The sequence below is a fragment of the Nomascus leucogenys genome, chromosome 17, assembly GCF_006542625.1.
Source record: "Nomascus leucogenys isolate Asia chromosome 17, Asia_NLE_v1, whole genome shotgun sequence".
In the NCBI taxonomy this organism is placed as follows: Eukaryota; Metazoa; Chordata; class Mammalia; order Primates; family Hylobatidae; genus Nomascus; species Nomascus leucogenys.
Genome location: NC_044397.1, coordinates 86,107,080 through 86,127,899, shown reverse-complemented (window position 1 = coordinate 86,127,899; position 20,820 = coordinate 86,107,080). Strand labels below are relative to the sequence as shown.

The following is a 20,820-nucleotide window of genomic DNA, read 5'->3' as shown; positions in this document are numbered from 1 at the left end:
CTTAGAGAACTATACTTCCAACCATATCAAACAATTATCTAAAAATGGATCAGTGAGTTAATTATAAGATCTATAACCATAAAAACAACTTGGAAAAAGACACAGGGGTAAAACTTAATGACCTCAAATGGGCAATGGATTCTCAGGTATGACTCAAAAGCATGAGAAACAAAAAGGAAAAATAGATAAATTGGGCTAAAGATGCAAGCCTTTTGTGCATCAAAGGATATTATCAAGAAAATAAAAAGACCAAACACAGAATGACACATAACATTTGCAAATCACACAGACAATGGTTTCATGCCCAGAATATACAAAGAAATGCTACAACTCAATAGCAAAAATACAAACCACCCAATTTATACAAATAGGCAAAGGACTCAAATAGACATTTCTTCAAAGAAGATATGCAAATCATCAACAGGGACATGAAAAGAAACTCAACATCATTAGTCATTAGGAAAATACAAATTCAAAGCCACAATGAGATACCGCATTACACCTACAAATATGGCTACCATTCTTTTAAAATGTTAAATAACAAGTGAAAGCCTTATGTAGAATTTAGAATCGTCATACATTGCTGGTGAGATTATAAAAAGTACAGCCACTAGGAGAAAGAGTTGTGCTGTTCCTCAAGAAGCTAATCACAGAATTCTCATTTGAAACAGTATCCATTCATAGGTATATACCCAAAGAATTAAATCCAGGGACTCAAACAGGTACTTGCATGGGAATGTTGATTGCAGCATTATTCACAAAAGATAAAATATGAAAACAATCCAAGTGTTCATCAACACATGAATAAATAAATATGGTGACACATACAACAGAATGTTAATCTGCCATAAAGAGGAATGAAGCTCTGACACCCAGTGGAACATGCACGGACTTTGGAAACATTATGCTAAGTGAAATATATCAGAAACAAAATAACATAATTGTATAATTTCATTTATATGAAACATCAAGAATAGGCAAATTCATAGAGACAGAGTAGAGATGAGCAAGGTCTAGGGTGGAACATACAGGGAGTTATTGTTTAAAAGATACGAAGTTTTGGTTTAAAATGATAAAAATTTTCTAAGAAAAATAGTGGTGACGGTAATTTAACACTGTGTATGTGGTTAATTTCACTTGATGGTGCATTTTAAAGTGGTTAAAATAGCACATTATTCGCAGAACTGTGAAAAATGGATTTCTATTATTTAATTCACCCAGGCTAACGTGTCTGTTATGGCAGCTGAATCCCATGAATACATCATCTGACCCACTGTTTTCAATGAAACGCATCAGTGTTTCAATCAACTTAGCTGGAAGCTCCTGTCCCCAGGAGAACCAGAGGCCCCAAAACGAGAGCTCCAGCAGGGGCTCAGCCAGCACAGGTCCCATAGGGCAGTCTCAATGTCAGGCCCTGGATGGCATGTGAGGCTATAATGATACAACCACAACGTGAAACTGTAATTATTTTTACTACTTACAGACACTGGGGAGGACTCAGCACACCTGGAGACCGCAGAAACAGAGGTCAGTGAGCCCTGGCAGGGAGAAGAGAAGAGACCGGTAAGCCAATGGCTTTATTAAGTCCAGGGTGTTATCTGACAGGTTTCCAGCAGGGAGCTTTAATGGATGTGTTTAAAGCAAGCAGGAAACACTGGGACCAGGAACTCACGCTGTGACTGAGAGGTGGTCACTATAAATGTGAGGGCGAATGTCAGAATGATCAGTTTAAAGAAAGCAGCTGGAGAGAGGGGAGCCCAGCACACCAAGCAGGAGAGATGCCTCTAAGATTTTTATCTCTGGCCACCAACTGGAGCCATTTGAACCAGACACAGTATTGAAAACTGCCAAGGTGACCAAGCCCTGCTTCTGATTTGAGGCAAATAAACTTACACCATAAAAAATGAATGCCAAGGCAACATGACACTATGAGCATCATGACATCCAGGGACACCAGCAGGGTGTGGTGCTGTGCCCTGGAGTCAGAATCCTGGGTTCTGGTCCCTGGGAGTGAGAAAATGAAAATGACTTGTGCCTGCCCCCCTGACATTGATCTTCCCACGCTGCTTCTCCCTCTTCTGCTCCCAAACCCATGTGCAGTGCTCAGCCCCAGACGTCACTGCCCCCAGGGTATTCACAGTGCCACCTACTGCACACAAACACAAACTCACAGAAGGTGACAAAAATCTGGGTTTGAGAAATCTGATTGTGAAAGAGGGAGAACAGTGAATGTAGAGCCACAGAGAATGGGACTCACGGGGCTGGAAGGTGATGGAGCTGTAACATAACATATGTGTGACCTCGTGTGAAGTGTACAGATCTATGTGGAATAAAACATACTGCTTGGCCTGGGATTGCTGCTGTTCACACTTCCCTCCCTGTCCACAAGAGGGCGACAGAGTCCCTACAAGTCTGGAGCCTTCCGAGGGGATGCCAACCTCCCTCAGCGGAACCCACATCCCAGCAGGGTCAACCCTCACCAAGGTCACTTTGGCCGAAGTCCTCAGCGCCCTCCGTGCTCCCCACACGGACTCTGTCAGCTCCTCCCTAACCCGGTGGCCGCCAACCTAACACCACTCCCTCTGCCCGTAGCTCCTGCCCCACACACCTGCTCCTTCCCTGGGCCCAGCTAAAGGCATCTCCCAGGACAGCGCTGGTGCACGCGACGCCACACTGGGCACTTTCCCCTCGTGACCTCCCTCCATCCTCACCAACTCTTTCTGTCACTGCTCCCTAAATGCCCGTCCCTGATCCATCTGTCCTGTTCTCTGGGGCATCACAGGCCAAGTCTAGCGCTGACACGGAACAGCGGCTGCCTGAGGGCCCACAGCCTCCCCGGGAATCAGCCAGGCACCCTGTGACCTGCCTGCCCGCTGCACCCTGGGGGGCTCAGAGCGCGTGTGATGCTCACACACAGGCACCATCCGGGATGTGGCCACCTACCCCCAGCTGTCTCTGGTGAAGACAGACCTCTCCTGTGTGCTTGCGGGGAGAAGGGGGGTGTTATTGCTCTTTGCTCCCAGAACACAACTCACCCCCACCCGCCCTCTCAGGTGTGAGCAACGTCCCTCCAGACAGGCTCTCTGGCCACTGCCTGTTCCTCCTCTACAGAGAGTAGCTTGGCAAGGTCAAAACCATCAGGACAGACCCCTGGGTATGTCAGCACATGAAGGGCTGAGCCCATCATGGCCATGGAGTAAATCGGGATGAATCTTTCCAGCTTTGAAACCCCGCTCTGTCCCAGGCTCCCCCTCCTGCGTCTCAATGAGCCATGTCCCACGGGGTTCCTGGGTAACCCCCCACTTCCTCCGGCATCACCACGGGGAAGGTGTGGTGACCACAGGACAATCAGCTGGGCAGAGAAGAGAGGACCTCAAAGATGGTCAGGAAGAACATGAGAAACCCTGAGCTCCAGCTCAGCCGCCAGACCCCAGGGAGCCACAGAGTGACCGAGAACTGTCCCTTTGACTATGGGACTCACAGCCCCCACTGAGCAACCAGCACAGGCCTCACCTCCCAAGAGGCATGAGAGATTCACCCTGCACACCTCCACGAAGGACAGTTTCCTCTGGGACACCCAGGTCTTGAATGTCCATCCTTGGAAGCTGCAGCCAAGCTAGACACGATTAGAGAAAGGAAGGGTCCCTCTCACCAGGCAACACACAGCTCACCCGCAGCACAATGGGGCGTCACTGTGACAGAGACCTGGTGCAGATCCAGCCTCCTGCAATGAAAGGGAGAGCCAGATGGGGATGAGAGAGGGCAAAGGGCATGAATGTGCACCCCGACCCAGAGCCATGGGGACAGCAGGAGGCTGAGACCCAGGACTGTGCTTACCCAACTTGCAGGGTATGTGTGTGACTGTGTGGGTCTGTGTGTGTCTCTTCTGTGTGTGGGTGTGTCTGCACAAAGTGTGTGTTGAGGTTTGGTGAAAGAATCACTGCTGAAAAAGCCAGAGGCCTCCACAATTCCCAGGGACCTGAAACACAGACAAAAGGAAAAACAGAAGGAGGGACAAGGAGGCAGGACTGAGAGAGGAGGGGACAGAGAGGTGTCCTGGGCCTGACCCCGCCCATGAGCCTGAGAAGTGCTCCTGCCCCGGGAAGACGCTCAGTGCAGAAGGAGGAAGGACAGCACAGCTGACAGCCGTGCTCAGGAAGCTTCTGGATCCTAGGCTCATCTCCACAGAAGAGAACACGCAGGCAGCAGAGACCATGGGGCCCCTCTCAGCCCCTCCCTTCACACAGCGCATCACCTGGAAGGGGTTCCTGCTCACAGGTGAGGAGAGAACTTCCTGGGAGAGGACAGGAGGAGGAAGCAGAGTCACTGGATGGGGTCTCCTGGGGAGGATGGGGTTCTAAACAATAAAAGAAGCCAGCACTTTGAGAGGCTGAGGTGGGTGGATCACGAGATCAGGAGTTCAAGATCAGTCTGGCCAACACAGTGAAGCCCAGTCTCTTCTAAAAATACAAAAAATTAACCAGGTATGCTGGTGTGCTCCTGTAATCCTAGCTACTCGGGAGGCTGAGTCAGGAGAATCACGTGAACTCGGGAGGTGGAAGTTGCAGCAAGCCGAGATAGCGCAACTGCACGCCAGCCTGGGCAACAGTACGAGACTCTGTCTCAAAAAAAAAGAAAGAAAAAGAAAAGAAAAAGAAGGAAAGAAGGCTCTGTTGGAGCCTGGATAGGGGAAAATACACCAGAGAGGGACAGGGGTCAAAACAGGAAAGCCCCATTGAACAGGAATTGGTAAGAGGCAGGAAAATCTTAAGTGTTCTGTTTTCCTGATTAATCATCGGGGCCATCACATTTTGAAAAATGATAATAATAACTACATCAGATGACACTTCAAATAAAAATACAAGCAGGGCATGAAACACTGTCCTCAGCAAAAAACCTCAACAATTGGGGAAAAAAAGAAAACACCCAGGGCGTGGAGGGCCCTGAGAACTCTCACATCTACAGGAGTCTGCAGCCTGTTCCTTCCACTGCAGTCTGCACTGGGGTGCAACCAAGATCACAAAAGTCCCTGTCCTCATGGAGCTCACGCTGTCATGGGGAGGAAGACACAGATGCAAAGAGATCGAGAATGTGAGGTCAGGTGTTGACAAGAACCCTGGAGGGAGCAGAGCAGGGAAAGGTCAGAAAGGGAAGACCCAGGGTCTCTGAAGGAGGTGTCAGGAAAGAAGTCTAAGGATGCCCTGATGTGAGCAGGACCTGAGGGCAGTGTGGAGGGGGCCATGCGGACCCCTGGGGAAGAGGATTCCAAACAGAAAAATGCCAAGGTCAGAAGTGTTGAAGGAATGGGGGTTATGCTGCTGACCTTGCCCTAGTAGGACAGTAGGACACACACGCATACACACACACAAACACACATGCCCTTATTGTGCACATGTCTGTGTTTGTGTGTGTGTGTGTGTGTGTGTGTGTCTGTGTCTTCAAGGCTGAGGATTGAAGAGACCGTCTCACGACCCAGGGCCCCATCTTTTCACCCCAATACATAGGTCTCAATATTAACTGATGCTCTCTCTACCTCCTAGCGTCACTTTTAAACTTCTGGAACCCGCCCACCACTGCCCAAGTCACTATTGAAGCCCAGCCACCCAAACTTTCTGAGGGGAAGGACGTTCTTCTACTTGTCCACAATTTGCCCCAGAATCTTACTGGCTACACCTGGTACAAAGGGCAAATGACGGACCTCTACCATTACATTACATCATATGTAGTAGACAATGACATAATTATATCTGGGCCTGCATACACTGGACGAGAAACAGTATATTCCAATGCATCCCTGCTGATCCAGAATGTCACGCAGGAGGACACAGGACCCTACACCTTACACATCATAAAGCGAGGTGATGAGACTAGAGAAGCAACTGGAAATTTCACCATCACCTTATACCGTGAGTGATTCCACATGATCCCTGGGTGTTGGGGGGCAGGGGTCAGGTCTACTTGACACACACAGGATTGTCAGGCCTGGACTGTGCCTCTGTCCCTCTCTGTATTATGTCCCATGCTGGGGTTTGGGCATTTAGTGCAGGACACACACAGAGGAGACAAATTTCAACAGATCAGAATTCCTTTCCCGCATCCAGACCCTGCAGACACTTGCTGCAGAGGAAGGACGGTCTGATGCGGGGACTCAGCAGCAGGAGATCAGTCTCAGCCAAGCTCCTCATGCCCTCTTCATAAATTTCACCCTGAGAAAGACCCTGGAGAACTGAGTAGGGCTTGGCCTCAGGGGCCCCTGAGATACTCTCAGAGAAGCTCAGCCCTAGAAGCCTCAACCCCAGAACCCTGTCCCTAAATCCTTACTCCAGATAAAGCTGAGGAGCCTGTGCCAGGGCTGGGCTGTGGCTTCTTGGGCAGGGCTTACTGGGACCAAGGATTTACCAGCTGTCTGAGGACTGTGTCTCCTGGAGCTGCTCACCAGCCAGGGCTCAGCCCTCAGAGCCTCATCTGGGCAAGGACAGAGCTTTCTTCACCTGAGACTCAGAGTGGAGAGGACAGAAAGACAAGCTTTGTAGACCATCAGCCAACTGCCTTGGAGGCTTAGGACAGTCTAGAAAGTCAATGTCCCCAGAAGCAGAAACAGAAGAGAGAAGATGTACCTGGTAGCAGCTTGTCCACAGGGATCTGACCTAAAGGTGCTTTCTCATGGAAGCAAATGAGTAATAAATGCTGTTTGTGTGAACACCTCCACTGTGCCAAGCATTAGGTCAGGTGACTGCGAATAATTTAAAATTTATTCACAAATAGCATGAAAAGCCACAGTCCACTTGCCATTTAGCTTATTTCATTGAGAAAAAACCGAGGCACAGGAAGGCACAGTCACTGAATCAGAGTCACACAAACAGAAAGGGGAGATCAGGGTCACATGACATCTGTCTGCAGCCACAGGCCCATCCTCTACTCCACCAGAAGTGAGGGCTTACTGGGTCCCAAGGACCCCATAGTCATTTATTGGGCCAAATCCTCTCTTCTTAGGCATCCAAACCTCAGAGGAGTGAGAGCAAATGGTCAGCTGATTAGTCTGTACTCCAGAACGAAATCACCTGCCTCAACCATCAGAGTCACTGCAAAAAAACTGTCCAGGCCTCCCCCTCAGATCTTCATCCCCATCACTGAACCTGAAATCCTGTGTTTCCCAAAGTGTCCAAGTCACTGTCATGAGAGGATCAAGGAGAGGACCTTGTTTTCTTTCCTCACTCACACCCTGCACTAGCACAGGCCCAGCGAGAGAGACACACTCAGGAGCTCTCACATAACAAATGAAGGAATCGAATGAAGAAATGAATGATCCAAAACCTCTTTACAGACCGGATCTTGGATGCAGAATCCTAGGAGATTCTAGCCACACCTGTCCCTTGTCCTTCAGAGGCTGACACCCATGTTTCATCCCCCCACTACCTCTTGCCCCTAAAGCCACCCCACCTCGTGTAACTCTGAAGCTCTTTGGCCACCGGAGGGTTCTCGGGGCTCCTTGGTCCTGGACTGTGGAACTGGGGGCACCTGGTCCCTGGGGTCTCTGAAGTCAGTGTAGCCCTCACTGCTCACTGCCATGGTGTCTCTGCCTCTCTCTGATTCTCTGTGTCCCTCATCTTCCTCCCACCTCATTCTGACTGGCAAGCCCTGTCCTGAACATCTTCTTCCTCCACACCTAGGCCTTCCGCAGACACTCCCTCTAACTAGGCTGGCTGTTCTGTTCCCTTCCCGCTAACACTGTGGCCTGGCCCACCTCCCAGGAAATAGGAAAGGTGCAGAAATCACTGGAGTTGCCACTCCTGCCAGGCTTCATCTCGAGCCAATGTCCCCAGGTCACTAAGAGAATGAGTTTCCACTGTATTCCCATCCAGGGCTCTTTCCCTTTGTGAGGCTGACCTGTGGACAAGACCATGGGACAGGGATAGGCAGTTCCTCCATCCACTCTTATAATTGCCAGACAAGTTCTTCTGGAATCCTGCACACACACACACAAAATTTATTCAAATGGTGATTTGTAGTAAAGAAAGATTTTAACGAATCCAAGTCTGCCAAACAAGAGGACGGAGGATTATTATTCCTCAAATCAGCCTCCCCGGTGGATCAGGGGTTAGAGAATTTCAAGGATAGTTTCAGGGGCACAGGCCTAAAAAATGAGTACTGCTGATTGTTTGGTGATGGAATCATGCGGGCGGAGGGAAACGATCTGTTTGTGCTTGAATCCGCCTCTAGGCAGGGACCACATGACTGGCTGAGTCATTAGTCATAGGTATGGATGAGGTCAGCCGGTTGCCAGAATGCAAAAGAATGAGAAACATCTCAAAAGACCAATCTCACGTTCTACAATAGTGATGTTATCTATAGGAGCAATTAGTTACAAATTTTGTAAACTCTGGCCAAATGACATTTGAGCAGTCAGGGATTATAAAAGCTGTGCCTACATTTTAGCAGAATTCAGTTCCCTCCTATCATCTTAACCTCATGGTCTTTCACTAGTTTTACAAAGGCAGTCCCTGGGCAAAGTAAGGGTGTTAGTTTTATGGAGGAACTATTCTCATTCCTGCTTCAAAGTTAAACCATAAACTAAATTCCTCCCAAGGTTAGCCTGGCCTATGCCCAGGAATGAGTGAGGACAGCCAGCCTGAGACTAGATGCCAGATGGTGTCAGCCATGCTAATTTGCTGTCACTGTTGTAATCTTTGCACTGACTCACCAGGGTGTCAGAGGCTGGACAGGCCTGCAGTCCCCAAAGCCCATGGGCTCATTTCACCCGTTTGACTCGTGACTCCATCCTCAACCTGCCATGGAGCTCACATTCCCTGGTCACTTCCTAGAGACTTCCAGCTTCCTTTCAGTCATAGAACAAGCTTGAAATTGGTCACTCGGTTCTAACACTAAGTAAAAAGCTGAACAAACTCAAAAGTCAACAACTCGCTAAAATCCCTCAGAGATGGCTGGGCACAGTGGCTCACACCTATAATCCCAGCACTTTGGGAGGCCGAGGTGGGCACAAGGTCAGGAGATAGAGACCATCCTGGCTAACATGGTGAAGCCCCGTCTCTACTACAAATACAGAAAATTAGCCGGGTGCAGTGGCGGGTGCCTGTAGTCCCAGTTACTTTGGAGGCCGAGGGAGGAGAATGGCTTGAACCCAGGGGTTGGATCTTGCAGTGAGCTGAGATCATGTCACTGCAATCCAGCCTGGGCGACAGAGCGAGACTCTGTCTCAGAAAAAAAAATGCTGTTAGAGAAATGAAGAATGCTTTTGATGCTTACTGGTAGACTGCATATAGGTGAGGAAAGAGTCCCTAGCTTGAGGATGTGTCAATAGAAACTTCCAAAACTGAAACAGGAAAGTTCAAAAAGATTGGGGAAAAAAAGTGGAACAACATATTCAACTTCATATTTAATATTTCATTTTGACAATAGCAATTTTTAAATTTTCTAGTTGTGGGACAACTACAAAGGCTGTAACATACACGTAATGGGAATACTGGTGGTTTTGGGGACCAGTTGGAGGTGGCCAGGTGGGTGCTATCTGATGGTTTTACTGCCTGTGCCACATACAACTGTTTCCTCATGATGATGCCGTTTTCATATGGTGGAGTTCTTCGTGTGGGGAGACACACGAGCCATTGGCATCTCACTTAGACTCTTCCTAATTCACACAAATTTACACTCTAGTGGTGTTTCCTGAGCTTAAGAAAAAATGAAGAAAGCATTTCACATGCCTGTTTTGGGGTCCTCCCCATTTTTCCTAACTCTTCACAGAAATTAGAAGCAGGGAGTTCTTTCTATATTTACTAACATAACACACATCGCTTCTTTTAATTTGGCATCATTCCTCCCTTTATGTAATTGACGCACTGACCAGTTCTGTCCTTTAACGGGACTCTCTCTACTTAAGGGGTTGCTAATTTCAAATCACCTTTGGCATCTTTCTTTGAGCATAATGTGATCCTGCTGGAATTCATGGCACACCTAAACCTTATTTTGGTCTCAAGAGAAATACTACTACCAGCAATTGATCTTAGATATTTGGACCATCAGTAAAAATTTCCACTTATGAAAACATTTTCATGTTTCCTCCAAATGTATTTTTTGTTACTGGAGTCAGAACACAACATGAGGTCTAAACCCCGGACAACTTTTAATGGGAAAATTCCAGTATTACAAATTGAACATCCCAAATCCAGAAATCCAAAATCTGAAATGCTCCAAAACTCAACACTTCTGAGCACAGATGTGATGCCAAAAAGAAGTGCTCACTGGCGCATTTTGGATTTTAAATTTTTCAGATTTGGGATGCTAAACCAGTACATATACAGCAAATATTCCAAAATAAAAAAATGAGAAATCCAAAACGCTTTGTTTGAAGCTTTCTGCATAAGGAGCACTTTATCTGTATGAACTACAGGCATGAGGCTGTACAGGAGATCTCTAGAACCTCCTCATCCTGCATAAATGAAACCGCACACGCACGGAACAATGCCCTATTCCCCGGATCCCAGCTACTGGAAACTACTATTCTACTCTCTGATTCACTCTGGAATCCACTGATATGAGGTGCATAGAGTAGTCTAACTCAGAATCAGAGAGTAGAATGTCTAATGAGAGAAGGTATCTGCAAGACTTCTTCCCAAATATTGGTCTAACATCCACCAAACACATATGGTCCATGAGGGCCAGACTTTCATCATCAGTTCATGTTCGCCCTTTCCACCAGTCAGTTCTGCATTTGCAAACATCCACATGTATTTCTAGAAAGACCCACATGGTCCTCACCTGCCCTCTACATGGGGAAGGGAGCACATTGGACCCTGAACAGGGAACATGGTCTTGGTCCAAAGCTATCAGCTCTTGCCTGTCCCCTTCACTCTTTGTAGGTCATTCCTTGGACTATCCTATATCTTCAGAGGTCACTGGCTCAAGCCAGTCACTATGAGACACCTGGGAAAACTGCCCCACCTTGTGGCTCCACTGCCTGATGACTGAACTGACCTCCAGGCTTGACTCTGGTCTCCCCTGTGGTATTTCTGCTGAAGTACCCAGTCCCAGGCCAGGCTTTCCAGTACCCAAAGGGTTTAAGGACAATGGGAAGTTCCATCATCCATCTCTAGGATGTCCTTGGAAAGGGAAGCTGCAGAGAAAACATACCTCAGGGGGCAAAGTAAGACTGAAACTAAGAAGATTCCAGCACTGCATGCTCCAAGTGAGGAACACAAGGTGGGCAGGCAGGCAGTTGGAGACGGAGGGACTAAGAGAAGCACCAGGGGCTGTGACTGCTGGTCCTGTGTCTTTCCGTGACCCAATGCTGCTGCTCAATTCACACTTAAGAAAGTCTGTGCTTCTCCCACATAAAGCAGGCAGCCTCACAATCTCTGAGCCCTCAGATTGCCATGCATCTGTCTTGTAACACACACAGTTGTCATGGGCTTTTAAGGACTTGGGTGGGCTGAGAGATGGGAAATGCCAACTCTGATTGAAAAACGCCTTTGGAGGAATCAAAGGTGCCACACAGGGCAATCTTCTCTCTCTTTTCTGCACAGCGGAGACTCCCAAGCCCTCCATCTCCAGCAGCAACTTAAAGCCCAGGGAGGCCATGGAGGTTGTAATCTTAACCTGTGATCCTGAGACTCCGGACGCAAGCTACCTGTGGTGGATGAATGGTCAGAGCCTCCCTGTGACTCACAGGTTGCAGCTGTCTGAATCCAACAGGACCCTCATTCTATTTGGTGTCACAAAGGATATTGCAGGACCCTATGAATGTGAAATACGGAACCCAGTGAGTGCCAGCCGCAGTGACCCAGTCACCCTGAATCTCCTCCGTGAGTATCTTCTGTTCCTCGGGGAGCCAGGCTGCCATCCCAAATACACATCGCCAGAGGCCAGGCCTCTCAGTCCCTCTCAGGTCCAAGTACAGAGACCTTTACCCCTGGACATCAAAGCTGGCCATTACTTTCTGCCCCAGGCAAACCAGAGTAGGCCTAGGCTTGATCAACAATAGGAGAAAAGAGGCTGCTCCTGTCATGGAGACTCAGGCTCCACAGCTTGTGATGGGAGAAACAGGTGAATGTCTCAGGCGCCAGATCAGTGAACACAGCGGGGATTTGGCTGGGACTTCAGTGCTGCGACTTGGCTCACAGGGTCACTGTGGCCCTTCCACAGACCAGGAGTTTCCCTTCCCTCTGACAATATCACCTGTGACTTTATTCTCTTTGCTCCAGATGGCCTGGATGCCCCCACCATTTCTTCCTCATACACCTATTACCATACAGGGGAAGTCCCCAAGCTCTCCTGCCTCACAGACTCTCACCCACTGGCAGAGCATTCTTGGCTGATTGATGGGAAGTTCCAGCAATCAGCACAAGTGTTCTTTATCCCCCAAATCACTAAAACATACAGAGGGGTCTATGTCTGTTTCATCCGTAACTCAGCCACTGGTGGAACAAATCTCATAATCAAGAGGATCATAGTCCCTGGTAAGTGGATCCCTGGAGCATTGGCAATATGTTTTCCAGTGCAGTCTATCTAGCTATCAGGGAAGAGCCACCTGCCCTCCGCAAAGGGAGAGGGAAAATCAAATACCCAGGACAGGGAATATGTTTCTGCTCCAAAACCACCAGCTTTTGCCTGTCCCCTTCACTCTTTCTAGATCATTCATTAGACAGTACACTAACAATGAACAATCTCAAAGTAAATTAAGAAAAGAATTTCAATTCACATTAACATCAAAAGGAATAAAATATTTTGGAATAAGTTTAACCAAAAAGGTCAAATGATTATACCCTGAAAACTACAAAACATTGCTGAAACAAATTAATGAAGATATCAATATATGGAAAGACATTTCATTTTCATGGATTGGAAGAATCAATATTCTTAGAAAGACAATACCACCCAAAATGAGTTGCAGATTCAGGGCAACCTTTACCAGAATCCCAGTAATATTTTTTGCAGAATTAGAAAACTCTGTCCCAAATCTGACCTGACAGGCTCTTATTAATGACTGCCACAACAGAAACACTGAGAAAAAGATGCAACCACGAAAAGGTGGAAAGTTCTGATAACATAGAAAATAGCAAACAGCCTTTCTCACATCCCAAAGCCTTCAAAAATATACGAGTGCAGCATGGCCAGTATGGAATTGACTGAAAACTAATCACCAAGCTAGAAACGTGGTGAGAGAAAAAAAAAGGGCAAGAATATATTTGGCTTATCACCACCCACTTTTGCCTACTAATCTGATGCTGAAAAGAAATGCTCACTGAAGCATTTTAGATTTTGAATCTTTCAGATTTGGGATGCTAAACCAGTAAGTATACGAAAAACATTTCAGAATGAAAAATGTCAGAAATCCAAAACACTTTTTGTCCTAAGTCTTATGCAGAAGAAATACTCAATCTGTGTGAACTATAGGCATCAAGCTGTACAGCAGATCTCTAGAACCTCCCCACCTTGCATAACTGAAACTGCACAGCCATGAACAACTTCTGATTCTCCCCACTCCCAGCTCCTGGCAACCAGCAGTCTCTTCTCATATTCACTCTGGAATCCACTTACATGAGGTCCCTAGAGTAGTTGAACCCATGGAATCAGAGAGTAGAATGTCCAATGAAAGAAACTATTTGCAAAACTTCTCACCAAATTTGTCTCATATCCATCAAACACAGATTGTCCACGAGGACCAGATTTCCAGCAGCTCATTCCCATCCTTTCCACCAGTCAGTTCTATATTTGCAAATGTCCACATGTATTTCTGGAAAGATCCACATGGTCCTCACCTGCCCTCTGCAGAAGGTGAGGAAACTTAAAGAACCCAGGACAGGGAACATGGTTCTGCTCCAAAGCCACCAGCTCTTGCCTGTCCCCTTCACTCTTTCTAGATCATTCCTTGCACTCTGCTCTATCTTTAGAGGTCACTGGTTCAAGTAAGTCCTCGTGAAACACCTGCAAAAAACTGCCCCACCTTGTGCCTCCACTGCCTGATGACAGAACTGACCTCCAGGCTTGACTCTGGTCTCCCCTGTGTTATTTCTGCTGAAACATCCAATCCCAGGCCAGGCTGCTCAGTATCATCAGGGTTTCAGGACAATGGGAAGTCCCATTATTACTCATCTCTAGAATGTCCTTGGAAATGGAAGCTGCAGAGAAATCACATCTAGGGGGGAAAAGTAGGATGGAATTTGGAAGGGGCCCAGCAGTTGCACATTACAGGTAAGGAACCCAAGGTGAGCCAGCGAGTCAATTGATGAGAGAGTGACTGTGAGGGGTACCAGAGGCTATGACTCCCACTGACGTGTCTGCCCATGACCCAACACTGCTGCTCAATTGACACTTGGGAAAGTCTGTGCTTCCCTAAGACAGAGCAGGCGGCCTCACAGTCTTTGAGCCCTTAGATCATCATGCTTCTGTCTTGTGACACATGCACCAGCTATTGGCTTTCAAGGAGTTGGGTGGGCTGAGAGGTGAGAGATGCCAACTCTGATTGAAGGATGCCTGTGGAGGAAACAAAGGTGCCACATAGGACAATCTTCTCTCTGTTATCCACACAGCGAAGCTGCCCAGGCCGTACATCACCATCGACAACTTAAACCCCAGGGAGAATAAGGATGTCTTAACCTTCACCTGTGAACCTAAGAGTGAGAACTATACCTATATTTGGTGGCTAAAAGGTCAGAGCCTCCCGATCAGTCCCAGGGTAAAGCGACCCATTGAAAACAGGATCCTCATTCTACCCAGTGTCACGAGAAATGAAACAGGACCCTATCAATGTCAAATACGGGACCAATATGGTGGCTTCAGCAGTGACCCAGTCACCCTGAATGTCCTCTGTGAGTATCTTTTGTTCCTCTGTGGGTCAGGACAAAAGCTTAAGTCCAAACGACCAGAGGCCAGGCCTCTCAGTCTCTCTCCGGTCCAAGCATAGACACCTTTACTTCTAAACATCCGAGCTGGCCATGTATCCCTGCCCTGGGAAAACCTGGGTAGGCACAGCCTTAACCAAGAATATAAGGGGAGGGGACGCTCTTGTCATGGGAGGCTTGGGGCTCACAGCTTCTGAAGGGAGAAACAGGTGAATACCTCAGGCTTCGGCTCAGTGAACATAGAGGGGGTTTGGCTGGAACTTGAGGGTGTGTGTTCGCTCAGAGGGTCACTGTGTCCTTCAAGAGACAAGGAGCATCCCCTTCCCTCGGATGACATCACCTGTGGCTTTATTCTCTTTGCTCCAGATGGTCCAGACCTCCCCAGCATTTACCCTTCATTCACCTATTACCATAAAGGAGAAAACCTCTCCTTGTCCTGCTTTGCGGACTCTAACCCACCGGCACAGTATTCTTGGACAATTAATGGGAAATTTCAGCTATCAGGACAAAAGCTCTCTATCCCCCAAATTACTACAAAGCATAGCGGGCTCTATGCTTGCTCTGTTCGTAACTCAGCCACTGGCAAGGAAAGCTCCAAATCCATGACAGTCAAAGTCTCTGGTAAGTGGGTCCCAGCATCCTTGGCAATAGGGTTTTAGGTGGAGTGTATCTGGCTTTCACAGAAGAGTCAGGAAAATATTCTTATTCCCAGCCTGTGTCCAATGGGCACAAGTAAATCCCAAATTCTCCTCCTGAACCCTCCCAATTTCTCTAAGAACTTCCAAAACTTTAACAAACAGGCTGATATCTTCATAAAATTCCCAGCCTAGACCAAGCAGGAAAAACATTGATTTCATTGAAATCATTGATAATAATGAGGATAATGTTTTTATGATTTTTATTTGAAAATTTGCTGATTCTTTAATTGGTTTGTTTTCTAGATTTATGGAATTTTTCTCTTTTAACCTATCTATAGCTTATAGCAGTGCAATAAACTATACTTCTGGGAATGATAATTGAAACATTTACTTTTGCTCTCTACCTGACTGCCCCAGAATTGGACAACTATTCATGAATATTGATGTGTTTATGGTAATACACATATTTGCACAAGTACAGTAACAATCTGCTCTCCTTGTAACAGGACACATTTGAAATCTTTGGTTATAGTACCAAGGCTTTGACTGGGATGTTATATTTAAGAATATAGATAGAATGAACCAATATGAACTGCAGGCAAAGTGTGAAGTCAGCCTTGGTTTGGCTTCCTATTCTCAAGAGTTTTGTAAGAGTTTAATCTGAGATTCCTCATAAAAACTTAGAGCAAGGAAAATTTTAAAAGAGAGCCTACATAGTCCACTGCTACTCTAGCTGCACTTATGTAAAGAATCAGACCAAATTTTAAGAAACTCAACCTATTTTGCAAACAAACTTACGCTACTGAAGTTATCATTGGTAAAAATAGAGATGCCCATAGAGAGAAAAATTATGTGGAAAATAAAAACTGTAGTACACCTGTTATGAGATTGCAGCTCTGTTCATTGTTTCTGTGTTTTTATTATCCACCTGTAGACTGGACATTACCCTGAATTCTACTAGTTCCTCCAATTCCATTTTCTCCCATGGAATCACTAAGAGCAAGACCCACGCTGTTCCAGAAGCCCTATAAGCTGGAGGTGAACAACTCAATGTAAATTTCATGGGAAAACCCTTGGAAATGAAGCGTGAGCCACTCAGAGCTCACCAAAATGTTCGATACCATAACGACAGCCGTCCAAACTGTAAACCAGGACAACAAGCTGATGATTTCACACTGTGGGCAGTTTCTCCCAAGATGTCAGAACAAGACTCCCCATCATGATGATGCTCTCATCCCTCTTAAACGTCCTTGCTCATACTTCCCTCTTTCACTTGGCGGGATAATGCAGTCATTAGAATTTCACATGTAGTAGCTTCTGAGGGTAACAACAGAGTGTCAGATATGTCATCTCAACCTCAAACTTTTACATAACATCTCAGGGGAAATGTGGCTCTCTCCACCTTGCATACAGGGCTCCCAATAGAAATGAACACAGAGATATTGCCTGTGTGTTTGCAGAGAGGATGGTTTCTATAAAGAGGTAGGAAACTGAAATTATAGTAGAGTCCCCTTTAAATGCACATTGTGTGTTTGGCTCTGGCCGTTTTCTACAAGAAACATTGTAAAACGTGACAGTAATACTGATTCTAGCAGAATAAAACGTACCACATTTGCTAATACTGTTCTCTTAAAATAATTTTAAAAGAATGGGGTGGGGCCTCCCATGTCTCCAGGCCAGGTCTCTGAACAGAATCCTCCATCTTCAGTAACAATGCCTAAGAAGATGACATGGACTTGGTCCTGATATGCAGCCATCCCTGTACACCCTTCCCCTGCTGCAGGGCACTACCAGTCCAGGGCCCAAATCTTCAGCTGCAGAGCTGAGAGACAACATGGGATACCCAGTATCCCTTACCTTCTTCCAGTCCACTGCAGTGGCAACTGGCATGGCCCATTTACCCCTGAGGACAACAATCTGCTGACCCATAGTTTCTAAGTGTCAGACTTTCCTGGCTGCTCTGAGCCCCAGCTACTTTCACTCTGCTGAACCCTTCTTCTCCCCACAGGTGTCATTGCCTTAGCAGACACCTTTCAGCTGCAGCTAACAGGTAAGCCAAGACCCAGACCCCAGAGGATAAACAAGGATTTCAAAACCTACTGTATCCAATGGAGATGCCCACTTGTGGGTGGAAAGCCACGCAGGTGCCGAGGCAAGAGACCAAGGGCACGAGATCTTCCAGTATAATAAAATATAAAACAAGAATAGTTATACCAGATATAGATCCTAGATATGACTATATACGAATATCATTAATCATTAGTTGGTAGCAATTACTCTTTATTCCAATATTATAATAATCCTCGCTCTATAATCATAACCTAGGAAAAGCCAGGCCATACAGAGATAGGAGCTGAGGAGACATAGTGAGAAGTGACCAGAAGACAAGAGTGCGAGCCTTCTGTTGTGCCCAGACAGGGCCACTAGAGGGCTCCTTGGTCTAGCGGTGACACCAGCGTCTGGGAAGACACCCGTTGCCAAGCGGACCATGGTCTAGCTGTAGCCTCAGTGTCAAGGAAAAACACACGCTACTTAGCAGACAGGAAAAGGGAGTCTCCTTTTCCCTGGGGGAGTTTAAAGAAGACTCTACTCCTCCAACTCTTGTGGAGGGCCTGACATTACTCACGTCCACCCGCAGTTATCCGGAGGCCTAACCATCTCCCTCTGATGCTCTGCTTCAGTGGTCACACTCCTAGTCCACCTTCTTGTTCCATCCTGTACTCGTGGCTCTGCCATTTAGTCAGCAGTAGCAAATTACTGAAAGTACTGAAAGTCTCTAATAAGCAGAAATAATGGTGTAAGCTCTCTCTCTCTTTCTCCTCTCTCTCTCTGCCTTGGCTGCCAGGCAGGGAAGTGCACCCTGTCCAGTGGACACGTGAGCCATGTGGCCTTGCCTATAATTGGAGATGGTTCACACTCCTTATCCTGCCCCTTTGTCTTGTATCCAATAAATATCAACACACCCTGGCATTCAGGGCCACTACCCGTCTGCATGTCTTGGTGGTAGTGGTCCCCCCGGCCCAGCTGTCTTTTCTTTTATCTCTTTGTCTTGTGTCTTTATTTCTACAATCTCTTGTCTCTGCACACAGGGAGAAAAATCCACCGACCCTGTGGGGCTGGTCCGTAAACCTACTATACAGAGACAAAGAAGTAGAGACGTATACAACTCCCCTAACAACACTGTATCCCAAAACAATGTCCTCTCTGCCCCTCATCGTGGAATTCACTGCCTCTCACCATGTAGGCAAGTGCTTCCAGGGTCTTACAATTCTTCCACAGGAGGCAATGCACACTTTCACATAGCACTTCAGCAAATAAAGTGGTGACAGTTTACCTACTTAGATAAAGCTTCTTAAAAGGTTCTCCCAAATTTCCCCCTGAAGAAGACAGAAAAGGCTTTCCCAATTGTGAAACATTGGCCTCCCCACCTTTCAAAAAGGTACCCCTGAATAGCCAAAACAATCTTGCCAAAATAAATTGTATGACTCGAACTTTCTTATTTGAAATCTCACAGAGGAGTACAATTATTAAAACAGAAGCTGCTGGCAAAAGAATGGACATAAAGACAAATGGGATACAATTGAGAGTCTAGAAATAAACCCTCACAGTTATGGTCAATTACTCTTTGAAGAGGGTGTCAAGACAATTTAATGAAGGGGCAATTCTCCTTTCAAATGATAGTGCAGAAACAACTAGAAAACTGCATGAAAAACAGTGAATTTAGATAACTCTACCTCCCACCATATCAAACAATTCTCTAAGAAATTGATCAGTGAGTTAAATGTAAGACCTATAACCATAAAAACATCTTATAATAGACATAGAGGTAACTATTGATGATCTCAAATGTGCAATGGATTCTTAGATATGATACAAAAGCATGAGAAACAAGAAAAAAGGATAAATTGGGCTTTATCAAGATGCAAGACTTTTATGCATCAAAGGAAATTATCAAGAAAATAATTAATAGACATACAATGAGAGAAAATAGTTGCAAACCACAAATACGCAGATTTTATGTCCAGATAATATAAAGAACTAGCTACAACTCAATAACAAAACGACAAACAATCCAATTTATAAATGGGCAAAAGACTCAAATAGATATTTCTTCAAAGAAGATATACAAATAAGAAGGACATGAAAAGATACTCAGCATTATTAGTCATTAGGAAAATACAAAGTCAAAGCTGCAATGAGACACCACGTCACACCTACAAAACTGGCTACCACTCTTTTAAAATGTTAAATAACAGGTAGCAGCATTAGGAAGAATTTGGAATCCTCATACATTGCTGGTGAGAATATACAAAGGTACAGCCGCTAGGAGAAACAGTTTTGCTGTTCCTCAAAAAGCTAATGATAGAATTCTCATTTGAAACAACATCAATTCCTAGGTATATATCCAAAGAATTAAATCCAGGGACTCAAAGAGGTACTTGCATGGGAATGCTGATTGCAGCATTATTCATAAGAGATAAAATATGAAAACAATCCAAGTGCTCACCAACACATAAATAAACAAATATGGTGACACATACAACAGAATGTTAATCTACTATAAAGAGGAATGAAGCAGTGACACCTGCTAGAAGATGCATGGACTTTATGTCAGAAACAAAATAACATAATCGTACAATTCCGTTTATATGAAACATCAAGAATAGGCAAATTCATAGAGACAGAGTAGAGATGAGCAAGGTCTAGGGTGGAACATACAGGGAGTTATTGTTTAAAAGATACAAAGTTTTGGTTTAAAATGATAAAAATTTTCTAGGAAAAATAGTGGTGATGGTAATTTAACACTGTGTATGTGGTTAATTTCACTTGATGGTGCATTTTAAAGTGGTTAAAATAGCACATTATTCACAGAACTGTGAAAAATAGATTTCTATTATTTAATTTACCCAGGCTGAGGTGTTTGTTATGGCAGCTGAAGCCCATGAATACATCATCTGACCCAGAGTTTCAATGAAACGCATCAGTTTTTCAATGAAGTTAGCTGGAAGCTCCTGTCCCCAGGAGAACCAGAGGCCCCAAAACAAGAGCTCCAGCAGGGGCTCAGCCAGCACAGGTCCCATAGGGCAGCCTCAATGTCAGGCCCTGGATGGCACGTGAGGCCACAGCGATACAACCACAGCGTGAAAATGTAAGTATTTTTACTACTTACAGACACTGGGGAGCACTTGGCACACCTGGAGACCACAGATACAGAGGTCAGTGAGCCCAGGCAGGGAGGAGAGAAGAGACCGGTAAGCCAATGGCTTTATTAAGTCCAGGGTGTTATCTGACAGGTTTCCAGCAGGGAGCTTTAATGGATGTGTTTA

General features: G+C 46.0%; 1 protein-coding gene across 3 annotated transcripts in view; it reads left to right on the top strand.

Annotated features, from left to right (window-relative positions):
* Positions 1–17,112, top strand: part of LOC100598551 (putative pregnancy-specific beta-1-glycoprotein 7) — a 61,584-nt gene extending 44,472 nt beyond the window's left edge. Inside the window, exons 1-6 of one of the 3 annotated variants that reach the window (XM_012496702.2) lie at positions 4,123–4,278; positions 5,541–5,906; positions 11,538–11,816; positions 14,544–14,822; positions 15,222–15,476; positions 15,832–15,875. In XM_012496702.2, coding sequence (XP_012352156.2) covers positions 4,215–4,278; positions 5,541–5,906; positions 11,538–11,816; positions 14,544–14,822; positions 15,222–15,476; positions 15,832–15,875 — 1,287 coding nt within the window. In that variant the 5' untranslated portion in view covers positions 4,123–4,214. Of the gene's footprint in view, positions 1–4,122; positions 4,279–5,540; positions 5,907–11,537; positions 11,817–14,543; positions 14,823–15,221; positions 16,373–16,427 lie in introns of those variants that run through there. The other 2 variants (XM_030797161.1, XM_030797160.1) reach the window with 2 other exon arrangements.
* The last annotated feature ends 3,708 nt before the right edge of the window (positions 17,113–20,820 follow it).